At 42.5% G+C, this 20,403-nt stretch overlaps 1 protein-coding gene across 3 annotated transcripts in view; it reads right to left on the bottom strand.

Moving 5' to 3' along the window:
- Positions 1-19,867, bottom strand: part of Sos1 (SOS Ras/Rac guanine nucleotide exchange factor 1) — an 81,987-nt gene extending 62,120 nt beyond the window's left edge. For all 3 annotated transcript variants that reach the window (XM_050163483.1, XM_050163485.1, XM_050163484.1), the window contains exon 1: positions 19,649-19,867. In XM_050163483.1, coding sequence (XP_050019440.1) covers positions 19,649-19,735 — 87 coding nt within the window. In that variant the 5' untranslated portion in view covers positions 19,736-19,867. The remainder of the gene's footprint in view (positions 1-19,648) is intronic.
- Positions 19,868-20,403: the final 536 nt, after the last annotated feature.

Below are 20,403 nucleotides of genomic sequence, written 5' to 3'. Positions count from 1 at the left end.
TGAGTTGCTTTTTTATTCTGATTTTAAGGCAATTAAAGTTAAGAGAGTATATGAATCTCAGAAGAGACTTTGAACTTCAGACTTTTAAACAAGTTTGAGATTGTAATAGATTATGGGGCCTTTTGAAGTTGGACTGAATACATTTTTGCATTATGATATGGTTATAAGCCTTTGAGGGCCAGGGAGTGAAATGTGGTAGTTTGAAAGAAAATGGCCCCAAAGGGAGAGGCACTATTAGGAGGTATGGCTTTTTTGGAGCAGCTGGTCTCGTTGAAGGAAATGTGTCACTGTGGCATCTCCTATGTCCAAGCTATGCCCAATGACACAGTTCACTTCCTTTTGCCTGCGGATTGAGATGCAGAATTCTTAGCTCCTTCTCCAGCACCATGTCTGCCTGCATGCTGCCGTGTCCTACCATGATGACAATGGACTAAATCTCTGAAACTGTAAGCCGCCCAATTAAATATTTTTCTTTATAAGAGTTGCCATGGTCATGGTGTCTCTTCACAGCAACAGAATCCCTAAGAAACATGTTGTCACTTTAATCAGCTTTGGCAGATCTTTTCATGTGACAAGGTAAAATGGTCACTGATTCTCCCAGGATTCAATGGTTATAAATTTGTCTCTTATAAAGACTCACTTATCGTGGTCTCAAACTCACTACATGGCCAAAGATAACCTTATATTTCTGACCTTCCTGCTCCTGCCTCCTCAGTATTAGATTACAGGTATGTGTGTGGTGCTGGGGATCAAACCCAGAGCTTCATGCATGCTAGGCAGGCACTCATACCAACTAAGCTACATCTCAAATATTATACATACTGTCTGTTAAGGGCTAGCTATACAGGAATGAATCAAACACAATAATTGTTTACATTACTGACTTTATATTCTGATGTGTACGAACCCCTATTCCAGGTACTACAGTTTGAGCTCTAATAATGAGTTACAATTGTATGTTCTTTCTGTCAGTCTAATTGGATAATGATGCTCCAATCAGGCAAGGTCTTGTTCATCTATTTATAGAATAGTTTTCTCCTTTCTTTTTACTCCAGGCCTCTAGCATTCAGAGAACACTTGAATACTCTGTTTTGTAGAGGTGAAGGCATAAAATGCTTATGTGCCAATAAGGCTAGGAGAGCTTGTTTTTTTTTTGTTTGTTTGTTTGTTTGTTTTTGTTTTTTCTTTTTGATTTTTCAAGACAGGGTTTCTCCGCCGCGATTTTTGGTTCCTGTCCAGGAACTAGTTCTTCTAGACCAGGCTGGCCTTGAACTCACAGACCCCGCCTGCCTCTGCCTCCAGTGCTGGGATTAAAGGTGTGCACCACCACCGCCGCCAGGCTCAAGGCTAGGAGCTTGGCTGATTCTAGGAGCACACCTTCAAGCAGAAACTTATTCTACATACAATATCAGTTTAAACTAAGATAGACATTTATTGTGCAGAATCAAATTCATTATGTACAGCCACACCAGAGAAACACATGCCTAAAAACAATATCTGGATAACTAAATTTTCATACATTCAGATGCTGGTTAAATCTGGTGTTTTATGTAAAAATTTTCAGTATTCAAGTTTGATAATTTCATTTACTGATAGTTACTAAAAGCTGAATAAAACCTATTAGGTAAATAAATCAAACAGAGAATTACTTTACTTACAGAAAATGAAGTGTATTTCTAAGTTTCTGAACACCAATCTTTATCATCTACTTTCTCAAATCAAGTTCACAAAATTCATTTACACAAGAAGCCAACAAATTGTTTTATTCCCTCAAAAGAACAAACATTTCAAGTTCTCTGAAAACACAGTTAAATGTCAAGCAAAACCAAATATTTCTAAGAAATACATGATACACATTTTTTAAAATGTGTATCAGTGTTTTGCCTATGTGTACCACATATATACCTGGTGCCTGTGATGGCCAGAAGTGGGCATTGGATCCCCTGGAACTGGAGTTACAAACCATTGTAAGACGCCATGTGTGTGCTAGAAACACGAACCGGGTCCTCTACCGTAGCAGCAAATGCTCTTAACTGCAGAGCCATCTCTCAACCTCAGTAATAGACCCCTCCTTTTTAAAAAAGAAAATACTAAAGAATCAATGATAGACACGAATAGGAATTTTAATCGACTTGACATCGATTCCTTTGGTAAGATATAATCACCACATTCAATCAAAGATGCCACCTCTGGGATTTTAAACTACCCAAAGTACTGACTGACTTCTATCCTGATGGTTCACTTTAACTGCAGTAAATCCTCGCACATTATATAACAATTTTATGTGCTATTATAACTAGTTCTGTATGAATTTCTGCCTGATATAAGGACACTCAGGAACCCTAGGTAAACTACCAGAAAGCACTGTTTTAAATTCTGATGAATCCTTAAGAGCTCTTCTGGCTGATTTCTCTCACAAAGATTTGAAAGGCTTTAGGTTGTATTCTATCATGTCTTAAGGTCAGATCTTCTCTCACACACCCCTTCATGGTGCTATATATGCACATAAAGAAGCCAGATCAGAACACTGGTATGTTACTTTATAGTCTTCAGACAAGGTCTCTTCTTAAACCTGAAGGAAGCTCACCATTTGGACTGAGATGCGACTCTAGACCACCTGTCTCAGCTCCCCAGTGCAGGTTACAGGTACCCACAATCATGCCTGGTTTTGGTTTTTGCTTTAATGTGGGTTCTGGTAGTTGCAAGTCCTAATGGTTGCAGAGCAAGTACTCTTACCTACTGAGCCACCTTCTCAGCCTTAAATATAATGAGAGAATCTGCAATGAGTCTGGTATTTTCAAAACCTTTACCATAAGAGCAAATAATAAAGATTTGATTATTCAAATCTGTGTTACGGTTGTTAAGTCATAGTTGATGCTTCAGATACTTCCCTCACCTCACTCTAGGGTTAGTTTAAAAGGCAAGAAGGGCTAGGGAGAGGGCTCAACAAGTAGAAGTGCTTGCTTCACAAGCCCATGTATTTGGTTACTGGTGGGGTGGGGGTATAAAGATGAATTAAGGACATAGCACCACTGTCCTACTACCAGACACAATCATATAAGCCTGGGTGCTGCTGCTACAGAGCCTTGGAGTACAAGACGTTCCAGCAGACAAGACCCAGCTTTTTGGAAACAAAAGACCAACAAAGCACTGGAAACCACCATGAAGATGCTGCAGCCCAATTAGATACCAGCCAAGGTCCTAGTCATCTTCCTGTAAGATAGAACAGGTATCCACAGTGATAGTCACCCAGATCCTGAAGGGACAGGTAGGTAGGTGGTCATCCAAGACCTGACACATCCCTCAGTCAGGACTTATGGGGCTTTGTCTAAGGCATACCACATAGACAGGCACAGCCACAGCCTTCCTCTGAGGAGTCAAAGCTAAATGTCAAGATCATTGATTTGCACATGTACACAAATGCAACATGACATAGGGCAATGAGCACACCAGTATGTGCTAATGTCTTATGTAGCGCACTAAAAAAATCAGGCAACCTATGGAAGAAATGATCCACCATCCTGGTGCTAGAAGTAGTACTGAATTAAGAACCAAAAAATACGAAAACAGTCACATTGTCTGAGGCCCAGTGGTCAGCTAGACTTCCATAGTCGGTGACATCCCAGGGAGAGATCCCGTTTCAAAATATAAGGAGGACAACTCCTGAGGAATGAAACCAAGGAGACCTCTGGCCTCCACAAGCACAAGCACGCACACACATACACACACACACTCACATGCAATAGGATACATGTACAGCAAGTATTTTTCAGAGTACATATATAGACTTAATTCTTTAAATAAAACCTGTATAGTGTAAGATGGTATAAAGTTAAGGACATGTAGTTGTAACAGAAAGTGTGCCATTGAGCATAAAAACAGAACACCTGAATATCATAAAAAACTTTCTCATTGATAAAAGATGGAATCATTTGAGAGTTTTATTTTTGTTCTGTTTTGGTTTGTTTTGTTTTTCCAAGACAGGGTTTCTCTGTGTAACAGTCCTGGCTGTTCTAGAGCTCGCTTTGTAGACCAGGCTGGCCTTGAACTCACTGAGATCCACCTGTCTCTGCCTTCCAAGTTCTGGGATTAAAGGCGTGTGCCACCACTGCCTGGTGAAATATGGAAAAATTTTAAGACCAAGCCAAGGGCTGGAGAAATGGCTCAGCAGTTAAGATCACTTGCTGTTCTTTAGACCCAAGTTCAATTCCCAGCATCACACAGGGTAGCTCACTTTTAACTCCAGGTTAGGCAGCCCTCTTTCTTGGCCTTTGTGGGCACTCACGCATATGCATATATGGTGTACAAAAGTAAAAATAAAATTAATCTTTAAAAAAAAAACCTTTAAGCTGGGCATGGTAGCACACACCTTTAATCCCAGCATTAGGGAGGCAGAGCAGGTGGATCTCTGTGAGTTCAAGGCCAGCCAGGTTTATAGAGTGAGTTACAGGATAGCCAGAGATACACAGAGAAACCCTGTCTCAAAACAAAACAAATAAACAACAACAACAACAACAACAACAAAAACCCTCTAAAGCCAAAAAACTGTAACTATTCAAAATACAATAGCTTTATACAAGGCTGAAGTAAATGATACTTAAAACAATCTTGATATTGGACTTTCCAGTTTCCAAAACTGAGAATTGCTATTGTTCATTTTAAAAAAAACCACTGAATTACACTGAAAATGACTGTGGTATTAATTCCTCACCCTGAAAAAAATTAAATATACATACAAATTTTCCTATCTGATCTGTACATTATAATAACCAAATATCCCTAATTAAGGAGGAATTCTTCCTTCTGGGAGGATTCATAATAAATGTAGAAAGATTAAAAATTGCAACCTGGAACAAATAATTAAAAGATTTTATATGAAATTGCTCATCTTGCCCCCTAGCCCTAGACAACCATGGCAGGCAAGAGAGCTGATTCTGCCCCTCACCAGCTGTAGCACTTGAAAAAGGCTCTGCACCTCACCTGGGCAACACAGTAGAGCGCGCCCTGGTGGTGTAGGTGTGGGTGAGCCAGCCTGCCCCTTGCTGCTTATTGCACAGGGTAAGCTGCAGGGGTGGGGGTGCTGAAGAGCTCACCATGGTGGTAAGGATGAGGAAGAGCTAGCAGGGCTGACTAGCCCAGCAATCACTCAGGCCCTGAAGCAGAGCTATGAATTGTCTCATCCCATCATCAACCCAGCTAGGCTGGAGCACGTGAAGGAGCTGGTCCTGCATACCCAAACCTTCAGGATCTCCATGACACAGGACAAGAGGATATCCAGTGAGGACTTGTGTCAATAGTGTAGCAGAAACCAGAGGCCTCAAACTAGACGCATGGACCAAAGAGTTTACTGTGTGACTCACTGTGTCAAACTACAGCTTCCATGATGAGACTTTTCTCGTCTTTTTGCTGTATCTTAGGAAGGAGATTGCAAGGGCAGAGGGTGGATATGAAGTGCTGAAGAGATGAGTGGAATCAAGATGCACCATGTGAAATCCACAAAAATCAATGAAAAGTTAAAAAAAAGGGGGGGGAGAAATCACTCATCTTGATTCTGAAAACAAACCAAAAGTACCACCAACAACCAAGCAAATCTGAACATACCAAACATATAAGTCAGTGAATACCATTGGGAACCCATCACAAAAGACACTGCACAGGAAAAACTCAGCCAAGCAATCAGAGCAATCTGCTTTAAAGAGAACAGAATGGGGAGACAATAAATAAAACAAAAACTTTAAAAATAATAAAATAAAATAAAGAAAAATTTGTTTTAAAGCTGGGAGTGGTCGTTCATGCTGTAATCACAGCACTCAGAAAGTGAAGGCAAGAGGACCACTTCACATTCAAGCCCAGCCTGTGCTATATAATGAGGTTAGGGCCAGCTTGGGCTATGAGTGAAACCATCTTCAAAACTATATGCAGGGGGGCTGGAGAGATGGCTCAGAGGTTAAGAGCATTGCCTGCTCTTCCAAAGGTCCTGAGTTCAATTCCCAGCAACCACATGGTGGCTCACAACCATCTGTAATGAGGTCTGGTGCCCTCTTCTGGACTGCAGACATACACACAGACAGAATATGTTTACATAATAAATAAATACATATTTAAAAAAATAATTAAAAAAACTATATGCAGGGACTGGAGAATTGACTCAACAATCAAAAGCACTTGCTGCGCTTGCAGAGGACCCAGGCTCAATTCCCAGCACCCACTTGGTGACTCACAACTCCATTGGTGACAATGTAACTCCAATTCCGGGAGATCAGAACCCTCTGACCTTAGTGAACACATGCAAATGGTATAAACACATACATGCAGGCGAGATACCAACACACACAAAATAAAGAAATAATAATAATTGTAAAAAGTTATTTCAGTTGAGAATGCTGATTCATACTTGTAATCCTAACGAATTCCAGCCCAGCCTGGGCAATATAGCAAGTTCCGGGCAAGCCTGAGTTATATGAGAACTTGTCTCTAAATAAAATAAATAACTTTTAAAATCTGTGTTCGGCACACAGATATTAATTTTATTATTCTTTAAAACAACTTATATGCTCTATTCACTGTTTGTATATAGACTTCAAACCTCTAAGAAATTGAGAAAGGGGCCAGAGAGATGATCTGCAGCTAGGAGCACTTGTCCTTGCAGAGGACCCAGGTGCAGGGGATCTGGTGCCATCTTCTGGCCTATGCAGGAAAAATGCATAACTAAAACAAATCCTTTTTGAAAACTACACGAGTCCCAGCAGGATGTGGCAGCACAGGTTTATAATCCAGATATGTGGGAGGCTGAGGCTGAAGTATCAGGTGTTCAGGGTCAACCTTGGCTACACTCTGTCTTAAAAAGAAAAACAAAGAGGCCTGTGACATGCCTTAGCTGGTGTCTTATTTAGGGTTTTATTACTGTGAAGAGACACCATGACTACAGCAAATCTTATAAAGGAAAACATTTAACTGGGGCTCAGTTCAGTTCAGAGGTTTAGTCCATTACCATCATGGCAGGAAACATGATGGCAAACAGGGAGGTGCTGGGCAGCAGCTGAGAGTTCTATGTCTGGATCCAAAGGCAGCAGGAAGAGACTGAGACAGACGAGGCTTGAGCATACGAGACCTCAAAGTCCACCCCTAATGACATACCTCCTCTAACAAGACCACACTTCCCCCAATAGTGCCACTCCCTATGGGCCTATTGGAGTCATTTTTATTGTAGCTCTGTAGGACCTGGAGCTCAAGGCCAGTCCTGGCCATACAATGAGACCTTGTCTTTGAAATACTGATATAATACGGAGCGGGTAGTCTGAGGCGGGAGTGCATCCTTTACCTCTGTGGTACTTTGATCACCACTAGATTAGTTTGCCCGTCCTAGCAAAGGCTCAACAGCAAGAAGGTGTTGTAAATGAAAACTCACTCCTCAAGGGCAGGGTTTGGGATGTAGGTAGGTAGATCCCTGAGCTCAAGGCCAGCCTGGTCCACATAGTGAGCCCCTGTCTCAAACAAGCAAACAACATCCAGAAAGGATAACATGGCACTGTCTATGCTACTCGTCCTTTCCAGAGCCTCGGGAGCAGCTCTTTAACACAACCAAGGCACTCTGTCCGACGCCAAACCTGAATGACTGACAATTTGGCTAACCTAGGGCACCAGGGTCTATCTCAACAACATAAGAAGATGTTATGGAGTAAAGAAGAAATGGATTGGAATAAACTTTGTTAATATAGTCTACTCTAAGAAATGATCATGGGGCTGGGCAGTGGTGGTGCACACCTTTAATCCCAGCACTCGGGAGGCAGAGGCAGGCGGATCTCTGTGAGTTCGAGCCTGGTCTACAAGAGCTAGTTCCAGGACAGGCTCCAAAGCAACACAGAGAAATCTTGTCTCAAAAAACAACAACCAAAAAAAAAAAAAGAAAAAAGAAAAAGAAATGATCATGGTCATTCCTCTGTATTCACCCATCTGTTGAGTTGTGGATGTGAGAGAGAAGTATATTTATTATATGTAAATATGTATCAAGTCAGCATGTGCATTTTGTATCATTAAATTAAAATACTTTAAAAAATGGAGACACTCTTTCTACATAGCCCTGGCTGTCTATGTATTTGAAATGTAATTTGTAGTCCTCACTTAAACAGCAAATTTACATTAATTAAGTCTTTGTAACTTGCTCGTTTCTCAGACAGGCTCTCTTATAGCCCATGCAGATCTCAAACTGAGTAAGCAACTGAGGATCACCTGAGTTTTTCATCTTCTGCCTCTACCTTCCAAATGCTGAGAAGAATAAATCATGTACCACCATGCCCAGCAATACTTTAAATAAATACTTTAAAAAATAATCTACAATAGAATTGCGCTATGATGGAGGAGGGTCTATGTGTTACTTTTATTGGTTAATAAAGAAACTGCCTTGGCCCTGATAGGACAGAAAATTAGGTAGGCAGAGAAAATAGAACAGAATGCTGCTACCGCGCTGAGTAAATATTTGCTTATATTTAAAAATTTGGAATTTCCTGTCACCATCAGAAAGATTTTGGTAAAGATGTAGAACCTTTATTCTGTGTGTGAGTTATAATATACACCGTATCTATACCTAAAGAGAACATTCTTTCCCCAGTGTGTTTAACAAATCTTGGTCATTTCAGGATGTAAATGTGATTACAAAATAAGAATGAAAGGACAGATTTTCTTCCAGAGCTGTAACTGATTGCTCCCGTAAAAGTTAAAGACAAGCAGCTGGCCAATTAAATTCTAACTAAGAGCATAGTTGATTTCACTTCAATGAGACCAGAAGAGAAAAACCATACTAAACTACTGCCATGCTTTTGAAGTCTTTTTCTTATTTTGAAGTTTGTCTTGGTTTCTCATTGCTTGATGTTGAAATTACGAACAGTATTTGAGGTTTTAAAAACATATGACCAAATTCACTGGAATGACTTCATTAGTGTTGAACACTGATGGGTAAGCGAGTACTGTGTATTATAATATGCTTTTTGCTAAGAAGCACTGTGTTACATAATAGCTAAATAGAATCAGTGTTTTAGTTGGTATTTCAATTAGCCTATCATAATTCTTTCTAAGAACCAGGTTTATAGCTGTATCTTTTAAATTGTATTCATTATTGTTTGTGTGTGTTTTGTGGGTTGGGGTATGGTATGTGATGGGGTTGAGGTGTATTCAAGACTGCTGTTATTGCATGTAAGGGTTACCATACCCAGTTACACCATTACTTTTTAGAGTCACAGCAATAAAAAAAAAGTAGTACATTTTATCTATTTTGTGTGCACATGTGGGAGGGGTACATGTTCATGTGCCACAGGCAAAATGGCTCAGTAGGAGGGTACTGGACAGAGGCACAAGCCTGACCCAGAACCGACATGAAGGTGGAAGGACAGAAGTGGCTCCACTAAGTTGTCCTAGACATACAGGCTGTGGCACACCCCCAACCCATGACCCACCCATAATGCACACACAATAATAATACGTAAATAAAAATTAAATCTTAACTGTGAAATAACACATTTTAAAAAGAACATAATTAGGACTGGAGAAATGGCTCAGTGGTTAAGAGCACTGGCTGATCTCCCAGAGAACCCAGGTTCAATTCCCAGCACCCACATGACAGCTCACAACTGTCTGTAACTCCAGTTCCAGGGGATCTGACACCCTCACACAGACATACACATAGGCACAACACCAATGTACATGAAATAAAAACAAATTAAAAAAAAAAAACTTTTTAAAAAAAGAACAATTTAACTAAAAGCTTATTAACTCTTTTTTTTCAACATAACATTTTCATTGATTATCTGGGAATTTCACATCATGCACCTCAATCACATTCACTTCCCTGTCCTTCCTTGTCTGCACTCCACCCTTGTGACCTCGCCCTCAGAAAAAAAGTAAATAAATAAATAAATAAATAAATGAATAAATAAATAAATAAATAAATAAATAAATAAGAATAAAGAAATGAGAAAAAAGTTGCCTCACTCACTGGAGCATGGACAAACTCCCAATGACCAGCTCCTTAAATAAAATTGAATCCTTTCCTCCTGCACCCCTCCAGAGTCGATGAATTGTAGAGAGCCACACTTCAGCACCCCATCACACTTTTTAAGACTTCTTTTTGATGGCTTCCTGTCTATGCAGTTAGTTTGAGGGGAGGTTGGGAGGTAATGTTTGTTACAGAAGCTTTCCATGTCCCTCCCTCACAGCAAAAGTAGCCTCCTAGCTCTTCACAGTCATGGGAACATGGGTCATGTCATGCTGGTGACAGCACAGACCACAAAAACAGCCCCTCGCCGCAGGGGCCACAGACCCAGACAAAGCCCTGAGGCAGCCCAGACTATGGACACTAAAATGGCCTCAAGGTGGCAGTGTAGATACTCACCTGCAGACACAACGTGAGTCTGCAGCACTGACCACAGACATCCACATGACCTTTAGTAGCAACAAGGGCCATGGACATTAGCACAGAACACAGCCACCATAGGACCATGGGCCCACACATGACCCTCAGTGGCAGCATGGACCCAGACATCACCATGGCCTCAGGTGGCAGCACAGGCCACTCTGAATACGGCTCCCAGTAGTAGGGCACCCCACAAAGAAAGTTTCTTAACTCTTAGAAGAACCAGAGGCATAGTTTCAAACAATTTTGCAAGATGGACCCTACTTTCCCCATTGTACAAATAATAAAAACTATATGCAGGCCAGTCTTACATATGTAAGTTAAGACATGACTTAAAACCCACTTCTTTAATTTGACAGCAATGTGACTCTGGACGATAGATATATTTACTTGCTACTCTATAAAATAGGAATAAGGCACTAGAGAGATGGCTCAGAGGCTAAGAGCACTGGCTGCTCTTCCCGACCCTTGTTCAATAAACAGCACCCAACCCACATGGCAACTCAAAATTGTCACTCCAGTTCCAGGGAGCCCAACACCTCCACACAGACACACATGCAGGCAAAACACCAATGTACATAAAAACAAATCATTTAAAATTTAAAAATAAAATGAAATAGGAATATTACCCACTTTAACACTGGGCATGAAGCCAGAAACCTGTGACCCAGCACTAGAGATGAAGGTAGAAGGAGCAAGAGTTCAAGGTCATCCTCAGCTACTCACTCAATTTGAGTCAGCATGGGCTATAAGAGAGCCTGTCTGAAAAACAAACAAGTTACAAAACTTAATCATTAATGCAAATCTGCTGTTTAAGAGAGGACTATAAATTATATTTTAAATACACAAACAGCCAGGATCACACAGACCTTGTCTTGAAAAAAATTAAAATGTTTTAAAAGAAATATAATCGGGGATCACTGATTTTGTGTAATATTTCTGAAAATGTTACTGTGTGTATGAATTTCTAGTAAAAAGTCTTTATGACTTTACTGATAGTATGTTACTGTAAACTCTGTGACACATGGGAATCACAGCTGAATAAAGTTCTTACCAGACAGAACAAGGGAAGACTAAGTACACAGGAGGAAAATACACAGCTAGCACAAGCGTGTGTTTCAACAGTATGCGCAGGTGACTTCTGGACCGTTAGGCAAGCTTTATAAACAGCACTATACGCATCCTGGCAGAATTCTGGAAATCAGCCCTGTTCTTGGTTTCAATTATATTTATATAGAAATTACAGTTTTTCTAAATGTTGACACTTCTGACAGAATTTTTGATGGTTTTAAAAAATACATTTAAGTTTTTTGTAGACTTATTTTATATTATACATATGAGTATTCTGCTTGCCTTTATGTTTGTGTATCACATGCATGCCTGATATCTGTGGAGGTCAGACAAGGGCATCATATTCCCAGGAAATGGAGGTATGGGTGGTTGTGAGCTATCATGCAGATACTGGGTCTTCCAGAAGAGCAATAAGGGTCATCTCTTTAGCCCTCAAAATACATTTTGAAAGAAAAGAAAGAAAATAAACAGACAGTAGGTTTAAAGACATGAGATTCAAAATACCTTTTTTTCTTTTTATTTTCTTTTTGTTTTTTAGTTTTTCGAGACAGAATTTCCCAGTAGCTATGAAGCCAGTTCTGGAATTCGATCTGCAGACCATGCTGGTCTCAGACTGAGAGATCTGCCTGCCCCTGCCTCCTGTGCGCTGGGATTAAAGTCATGAGCCACCCCCGCCCGGCTCGGAACAACTTTTTCTATATAGTTCTTTATTATCTAGTGTGGTGTGTGTATGTATAGGCATACATACCTAGGTGTGCACATGAAGGTCAGAGGACAACTCAGATCACTAAGCTTGGTTCTCTGAGCCACTGCAGGGGCACACACCTTCATTCCCAGTGCTCAACCTTGTCTCAACAACAAAATTCCATCCTCTGACTTCCATGAGTGCTACAGAGCAGGCATCCCCCCCCACGCCTGCGTGCGCACATACATACAAGCATTCAACGTACACAGGCATGCACACATGAATGCAAGCGCGCACGTATGCCTGTGGGCGCACATGTCTGTGTGCACACACAAATGCAAACACACACGTGCACACACGTATGGCTTTGCGCATGAGCGTAAGCATCTACGTATGTACTACGTACACGCACATACGCGCTTACGCACACGCACGATCGCACGCACACGCACAAATGCTCACATGCACGCACACATGTAAACATGCACACAAGCAAGCATGTGTGTGCACATAAAATAAAGGAAATAATAGTTTCAACTTGAATTCACAAAAACCTTATAGTTAGCCGACACTCAAGAATTAAGACTGAATGCGTTCCCCTTAAAATTGGGCAGAGGACAAAGAATGCTTAGTCTCATCATATTGTTCAACGTGGTGCTAAAGTTCTTGCAACTGGTACAATTCAAGCAAAGTAAATAAAAGATATCTGAAAAGGAGAGACCAGAAATGTTACTTACAGATAACCCATCTAAGTATGCTACTTTGCTAGCTGCTGTGACAAAACTCCTAAGAGCCACTCAAGGAAGATCTGTTCCGGCTCACAGAGGGTCAGACACAGCGAAGGTATGCAGCAGGAGCGGGAACACTCAAGTCAACAGTAAAACCATTTTAGAAAGGACAAAAGATACCAAGGCACATTTTAAAGCCTTTCACTACAACAAAGTTTACAATAAAAATATAGGTACGTTTCTCAGAAACAAATGAATAAATTCTTCAGCAACCAATATTATCAGAAAACTTAAAAGAACTGGATGTGGAGGGGGTGTTAACTATTTTCTCTCATGTGCACCCTAACCTCCAACTCCATGGGGAAATGAACAAATTGGACTTTACGAGGAGCCCCACCTGCCCACTGTCCCTGTCCGCCTCAGTAGTACCCAGAAGTCACCCCCAAGCTGTCCTGAGCTCATGAGTTTATTTTTCTTTTTAGTTACTATCCTATCTGTGCTTTTGTAAACTGCAGAGTTAGCTGCATGAAAGCTGAATGTGAACACCTGTAACCCCAATATTTAGGAGGCAAAGGCAGGAGGATCAGGAGTTGGAGGCCAGCCTGGGTTACATGGCACTGTCTCAACAACAACAAAAAGAACATTTGGGCCTGTGAAATGGCTCACCTGGCACCATGCCAGAGTTTGATTCAGGGGATCCACACGGCTGAAGGAAAGAACAGATTCATGCAAATTCTCTGACCTCTACATTCATGCATGCACATGCACACATGCGCAAACACATAAATGCAATTTAAAAATTTTTAAAGTGGTGGCAGCTTTATTAATAGCTACAAATTTAAAGCATCAGATATCCATCCACTAGATAAACAAACTGTGTCACATGATGGAAAAAAGGACTGAATTCTTAAAGCATAATCTCAAATGCCTCACTAAAAATATACACTACTTGAATCTATTTACATGATGTTCCAAAGCAGATAAGATTAACCTATGGTGGAATGATGAAAGGTTACAACAGTGGCTGTCTCTGGGACGAGGGACAGGAACTGATTAGAAGGGCATGAAGGGAACTTTAAGAGCCATGGTAATGTACTATGCTTTAGTAGAGACTGTGTATACATTCATTAAGCAGTACAAATAACATTGTATATTCACTGTATATAAACTTCTTATAAAAAAAAACAAAAGGAACTGTAAAAAGGCTATTGATTTCTAGTTACTGATGCGGGTTGAAGCATTTAGAAATAATGTGCTCTTATAACCTGCAAGTATAAAATTCATCAAAATACCAGATAAGTGCCCGGTGTGGCAGCATACCCTGATCTCTGTGAGTTTGGCACAAGCCTGGTCTACATAGTGAGTTCCAGGACAACCAGAGCTACATAGAGAAATCCTTGTTGAAAGGAAAAAAAAAATCAGACAGAATAGCTCATGGCTGAGGGGAGGGACTGAGACAGGATGGTTGTTGTAGTGATATTTTGTTTGTGGGTGTTTTTTGTTTTGTTTTGTTTTTTTTTTTTTTTGTTTTTGTTTTTGTTTTTCAAGACAGAGTTTCTCTGTAGCTTTGGAGCCTATCATGGAACTAGCTCTTGTAGACCAGGCTGGCCTCAAACTCGCAGAGATCCTCCTTCCTCTGCCTGCCTCTGCCTCCTGAGTGCTGGGATTAAAGGCATGCACCACCACTGCCTGGCTGTTTGTGTTTTAGCAAATAAAGCCTGCCTGAAGCTTGCCTGAAGATCAGAGTGCAAAACTAAGACACTTGAGACCAGGTGGTGGTGGCTCACACCTTAATCCCAGTACTTGGGAGTCCCACTAATCCTATCACTAGGGAGGTGGAAACTGGAAGGGATATGGCTAGGTGGGGAGAGGAATATAAGGGGGGGGGAGGAGACAGGAACTCAGATACAGTCTGAGGGCAGGATTACCCTTTTGGTCTGAGGACTCGGTAGAGGAAAAAGGTCTCTCTAGTGGCTGGCAGCGCTGCTTCTCTGATCTCTCAGCTTTCACCCCCTAATATCTGACTCCAAGTTTTTATTAAGAACAATTAGAATTTGTGCTACAGGTTGTCATGAGTCTAAGACCAGCCTGGGCTTCATAGTGAGTTCCAGGCTACACTGTAAGACCGTCTCAAAACAAAACAATAGATTGATGGGAGGTAAGAGTGGACAGACATGTTGATAAAGCAAACATGGTGAAACAGTAATAGACTCTAAGATGATGGCTACATTGCTATTCTTTGAGAAACAACTAGTCAACAATAAGCTGCATATATCTAAATTGCATAATCTGACAGTAGCTAGCATATACCAACATATGACACCTTCAGCACAATCAAGATAAGTAAACAGAAGTCTCTTTGGTTTTGTTATTGTTCCTTCAGTCTCAAACTCCCTGTGTAGCTGAGTGACCTTGACTCCTAATTCTTCTGCTTTTGCTTCTTATGTGCTGTGATGACAGGTGTATGTCAGCACACTTAACCTGAAAGTCTGTCTTTATAATAACCAATGATCTTCATTGGTTTGTATTTCTTACAATTTTATTAAAGTACAACTATATAGAACATGCTGTTTTAGTTTGGCTTTGTCGGTTATGAAATGGGCTAGCCACATTACCATATATATCAGTAACCCATATTCCCTTTTATTGCACTATATGGCTATACATATTCATTTCCTTGTTGATTACCATTAGACAAATAAGACATTTAGATAGTTGTTAGGAGCTAAGCAGACCTACCACATATTCCTATGTATGCTCATCTGAATGGAGACTGAACCCAGGATCTCACACGCACTGGGTTTGCGCTCTACCACTCTAACACTGTGCTACATCTCCAGTTCTTTTCTTACATTTTATTGTGAGACAAGGTCTTGAAAAAGTTGTCCAGGCTGGCTTTGAATGTCTACCTTTCCTGCATGGATCTCCTGAATAGCTGAGATGACAGGCTTATACTACTAAACCTGACTTGTACTATAAGTCTTTCTATAAACACAGACCTCATCTAGGTTTCTATCTTAGACTTCCAGATCGAATGCATCAGGTATCAAAAACAAGCTGCCAACCAAAGAAATATGCCTAGACAATCCAAAGGGCCTTTAAAATCAACATGTTCCAAATCTTCTCATCCACCCAAAGTCCAGTGACGACCTTCAAGTAAGCCCAAAAAGATTCTTCACACTTTAACACTCTTGCGATCATAAGTGAGATGCTAAGTCCTGACAGCTCTGCCTTCTCAATACCGATCACATAGCATCCATCCTAATGCAAATACATTTCTTCTCCTAGATGAACTTCAAGCTTCAGCTTCTCTCTCTTACCTTAAGTCCCATTCCTCCCCTTCTTCCCCTTCCTTGAACAAAGTAAAGTTTCTAAAATTCAAATCAGTGTTGCTTCCTACTTAAAACCCCTCATAGGCCAGGTGTGCTATCCCATACTTGTGACCGTAGCACTAGGATGGTTGACTCAGGACAGCTAAGTTACAAGTTCAAGACTAGTCTGGGCTACAGGATGAGCCTGTCTAAAAGACAAAAACCCTTGCTTAAAAATGAGTTCTTTCTCCAGAAATACCCGCTACCACCTTCCACTTAGTCTTTTTTAATTATGCCATTTATCCATAGTGCCAGGGACAAATACCTGTTCTGAGACAAGCACCATGTCTTTGAGGGATGTGACAGATGTAGTAAGGAAAAACACTGTGGGCCTAATAAATACTTTCAGGAAAAGTAGCTGTCCCATCTAGAAATACTTTGGTAGGAAATCAAATAGGAAGATCAGGGTAGAGCCATCTTATAAATCCCATGCTAAAAACTACATTTTAACTTAAAGGACATCAACAATCCTGAACAAATACATGTTTAACACTTTCAAAGATATATTATAACTTCTGAAATATATAAAGGCAAGTGGGCTGGGGCAAGGGACTCAGTTGAGAGGCTACCCCAGTAATCCACGAGAGGAAACTCCAAGCACTTAGGAGAGTAGATTACAAAACCATGTTAGAGGTTCATAAACATGAGGTTTTGCCTGAAGGTGGGCAGCAATACACAGAGAAGAGGCAGGGATGACCAGCGTTTTGAGCCAATCAAATAAAATTCTAAAGTCATTAACCAAGTTAAAAACTGGTGGGGGGGGGCGAGTTTTATTTTGAGTATCCCCTTATGCACTTGGCAACATTTCCAAATAACTTTAACCACTGGCAAACTAAAAGTAACATACAAAGGCTAAAAATTCCAACTGCCAAACCAAAAGAGGGAAGACAATTTGAAGACTTACTAAGTCACAATGAAGCTTCTTAAATTGTAGCAACATTTCCAAATAATTTACTTTAGCCTCTGGCAAACTCAAAGTAACACAAGGCACTAGTTCAAAATGAGTCCTAACAGGTGTCAGACACAGCACTGTATGGAAGACCAGTAGGGTAAGATAACATTCCCATTCTCTAGCTGGGGACTGAGGACCGGACAGTAAATCGGAACTTCAGTTTCACTGCTGAGTTAGGGTAGGATGTTAGGAGGAAACAATGGAGCACTATCCAACTCAGCCCTGAGGGTTTGAGAAAATCTCTGAGGTTGAGTAGTATTAGACCAGATAAAAGGAACAGCCTGTCCAAAAAGCCTCCGGTAAGAAAAGACATAGTTAAGCATTATACAAGTAGTTTAAAGTCTGAAGAAAGAGTTCAAGATAAGGACACTCCCACACAAAATGTCCCAGGACACATCTACATGAAATACCCAGCACACAGATGATAATTCAATAATTTTAAACTAGAAGAATATATTCAGATTATGAGAAATATGTCCAACCTGTCTTAGGTATCTTGAGAGGATTGTAGGTGAGAATTTAAAGGAAGGGAAGACTCGTACACCTTAGTGAGATTCTGTAAACATATCACTTCTGTAGGGAAATCTCTGCTTGAAGTGGAAAATCAACCAACCTTGAGGCTCCAGAACATGAACAACACTATGGTAAACTGGAAACACAACCCTTTCTAAAGAAGGCAGCCATGGACAGACAAGTCTAGCAATTTACTGTTGTGTGAAAATGTATGACAAGACTATCTATAATTAAAGAAAAAATAGGAGTTCAGACCATATGTGATATTTCCCATTTTAAGATACTGGCGACTACTTACATAAATGAAAAACAAAAACATCACAATGCCAGCCAAACAAAATTTGTCTGTGAATAGATTTCAGCAAGGGCCACCCATGTGGCAGGTTAGAGAGGTCTGCCAACGTCTACAATACACTTTCCACCACTTCAAAGGATTCTCGTGTTATTTTGGAGGTTTCCTTAGAATAGGAGCTACATGCTTTTAAGCCAACTACCCCAAACTGGTAGTATTCTGTGAGGGCTTTTATACATAGAAATCAACTTTTCTGTCTCATCTTGTCCAGATGCCAAGCTTCTAGCAACACAAGGCACACTTCTACAAGCTAAGTGCAGGTAAAGCCAAAGTCAAAACGGAGTGAGGCCTCCTGGAATCATTAATGAACAAAGTATGCACGACAAGGTGGTCTCTTTGATTTTCTTAGAAAACACCTCAGGGGTCTGAAAGCAGCGAGGCACGTGAGGGTAAAAAAACCAGTAACCCAAATCTGAAAAACAAAAGCAGGGTCTTCTTCCAACAAAGCCATTTCCGCCACAAGATACCAAGAGGGGAAGGATCGAACAGGGTAAAGGAGAAACGAAAAGTCGCTGGTCTTTGAGGAATATGAAACACCTTTCAAAATCCTGGTTTAAAAAGGGGGGGGGGGCTCCGCATAATTGTACAGCAAACTCTCAATTCTCAATAGAAACAAAACTATTTTAGCAAATATAGCATGAAAATTATCTGAGCTACAAGAAATCTAAATTAATACTACTGAAAGAGTAAAGAAATTTTTACAGGTAAGGCAAATAAAAGCAAAAAACAATCTGGTTGTTTTAAAATCCATTCAAACACCCGTTTCAGACGCCTTAGTACAGTATTTACTAAGTCACAGTGTTGCTTTGGAAGCTTTTAAAATGTAACAACATTTCCAAAAATTTAACCACTAGCAAACTAAAAAAGTAACAAACAGAGGCTAAAAATTCAAAATGCCAAACCAAAGGACAGACGATTCACAATGTTGCTTTAGGAGCTTTTAAAATGTAACAACATTTCCAAATAATTTACTTTAACCTCTGGCAAACTCCAAGTAACAAAGACTGAAAATGCAAAATGCCAAACCAAACAAGGGTTCGAAGATACTCAGACTCCGCAGAAAAACCCATCTGAACACAGTGGCATGGGCATCATGGGGGCAGGAGGGTGTCAAGAGAACGGGGAGTTATGAGTGAGGGCGAGCAAAACCAAGCAGGCCGTGCTCTTGCTGGCAGGCTACCTCGCAATTACTTAGGCAAGCACTGTGGCAGGGCACTCTCGAGCCACTAAGGGCGCACTGGACTCCTAAAACGGGAGGCTGACCGCAGCTCACTGGGACTGAGAAGGTAGGCAGTGGCCTTCTTTGACCTCCACGGTAAACCGAGGCTCCCCCAACCGTCGCCTCCGCGCTTGGATTATCCGGGCCAACCCTCCCCGACTGTGTGCGGCCTTCCCACGCACCCCAGGCGAGTGTCAACAGCTGGAGCAGCCGGGCACAAGGAACCTCGCCGCCTGTGCAGTCCTCCCGGGGACCAGCGACCGGGGAGAACGACGGCGGTGCGCGCCCCGCCTCCCCGCCCTCGGCCGGCCCCGCGCCGACTGCGCCCGGGAAGCGGGTTCGGCGCTCCTACCTTTTTCAGCGCAGGCACCAGCAGCCCCCGCCACTTGGGCGCGTTCTCCTCGCTGAAAAACTCGTAGGGCAGCTGCTGCGCCTGCATGGTGCCCGCGGGGCGCCTCGGGGCTGGCGGAGGGGCGGCGGCTCGCGGTGCGGTGCAGGGCCGCAGCCCGCGCACAGCCCGGCCCCCTCGGGGCGCCGCGCGGCCCGGCTAGCGCTGGCGAGGCGGCTGGGGGGCGAGGCCCGCGGCCGGACACCCACCCGACACGCGCGCCGGTCGCCGAGAACCAACGCAGCCCGGCGGTGGCGGCGGCGGCATCCCGCACCACCGCCCGGGGCAGGCCCCCCGCTCCGCCCCGGGCCGCCCTCCGCCGCCCGCAACCGGGGCTGCGCTCCCCGGCACGGCCTGGGCCGCCGAGAGACGGCGCGTGGAGGGACGCTCGGGTCTGTGGCGCCCGCTCGCCTATGGGGAACTCGAGCGCGAGGCTCGGTGTGTGGCGGAACCCCGGGTCCGGGGGCGGGCGGGGGCGGGAAAGAGCCCGAGGTCGCTGCGGGGGAACCCGGCCGCCGCTACCGCCGCTGCCGCCGCCGCCGCCGGTGTAGCGCTGGAGCTTCCTACTAGCAGGCTGAACCTGCCCGCGACTGAGCATGCGCCGCCGCCCGGGCCGGTTCGCTCCGGGTTTTCCGGCTGCCCGCGGATGAGGAGGGGCGCGCGCAAGAGGCTGGGAGGGCACTGCAGGGGCGGGGCCGAGGGACCCTGAAGGCGAACCC

The sequence above is a fragment of the Alexandromys fortis genome, unplaced genomic scaffold (assembly GCF_014885135.2).
Source record: "Alexandromys fortis isolate MF-2015 unplaced genomic scaffold, M_Fortis_MF-2015_v1.1 scaffold_136, whole genome shotgun sequence".
NCBI lineage: Eukaryota > Metazoa > Chordata > Mammalia > Rodentia > Cricetidae > Alexandromys > Alexandromys fortis.
Note: the sequence above shows the minus strand (reverse complement) of the source record. Positions and strands in the feature narration are given on the sequence as shown.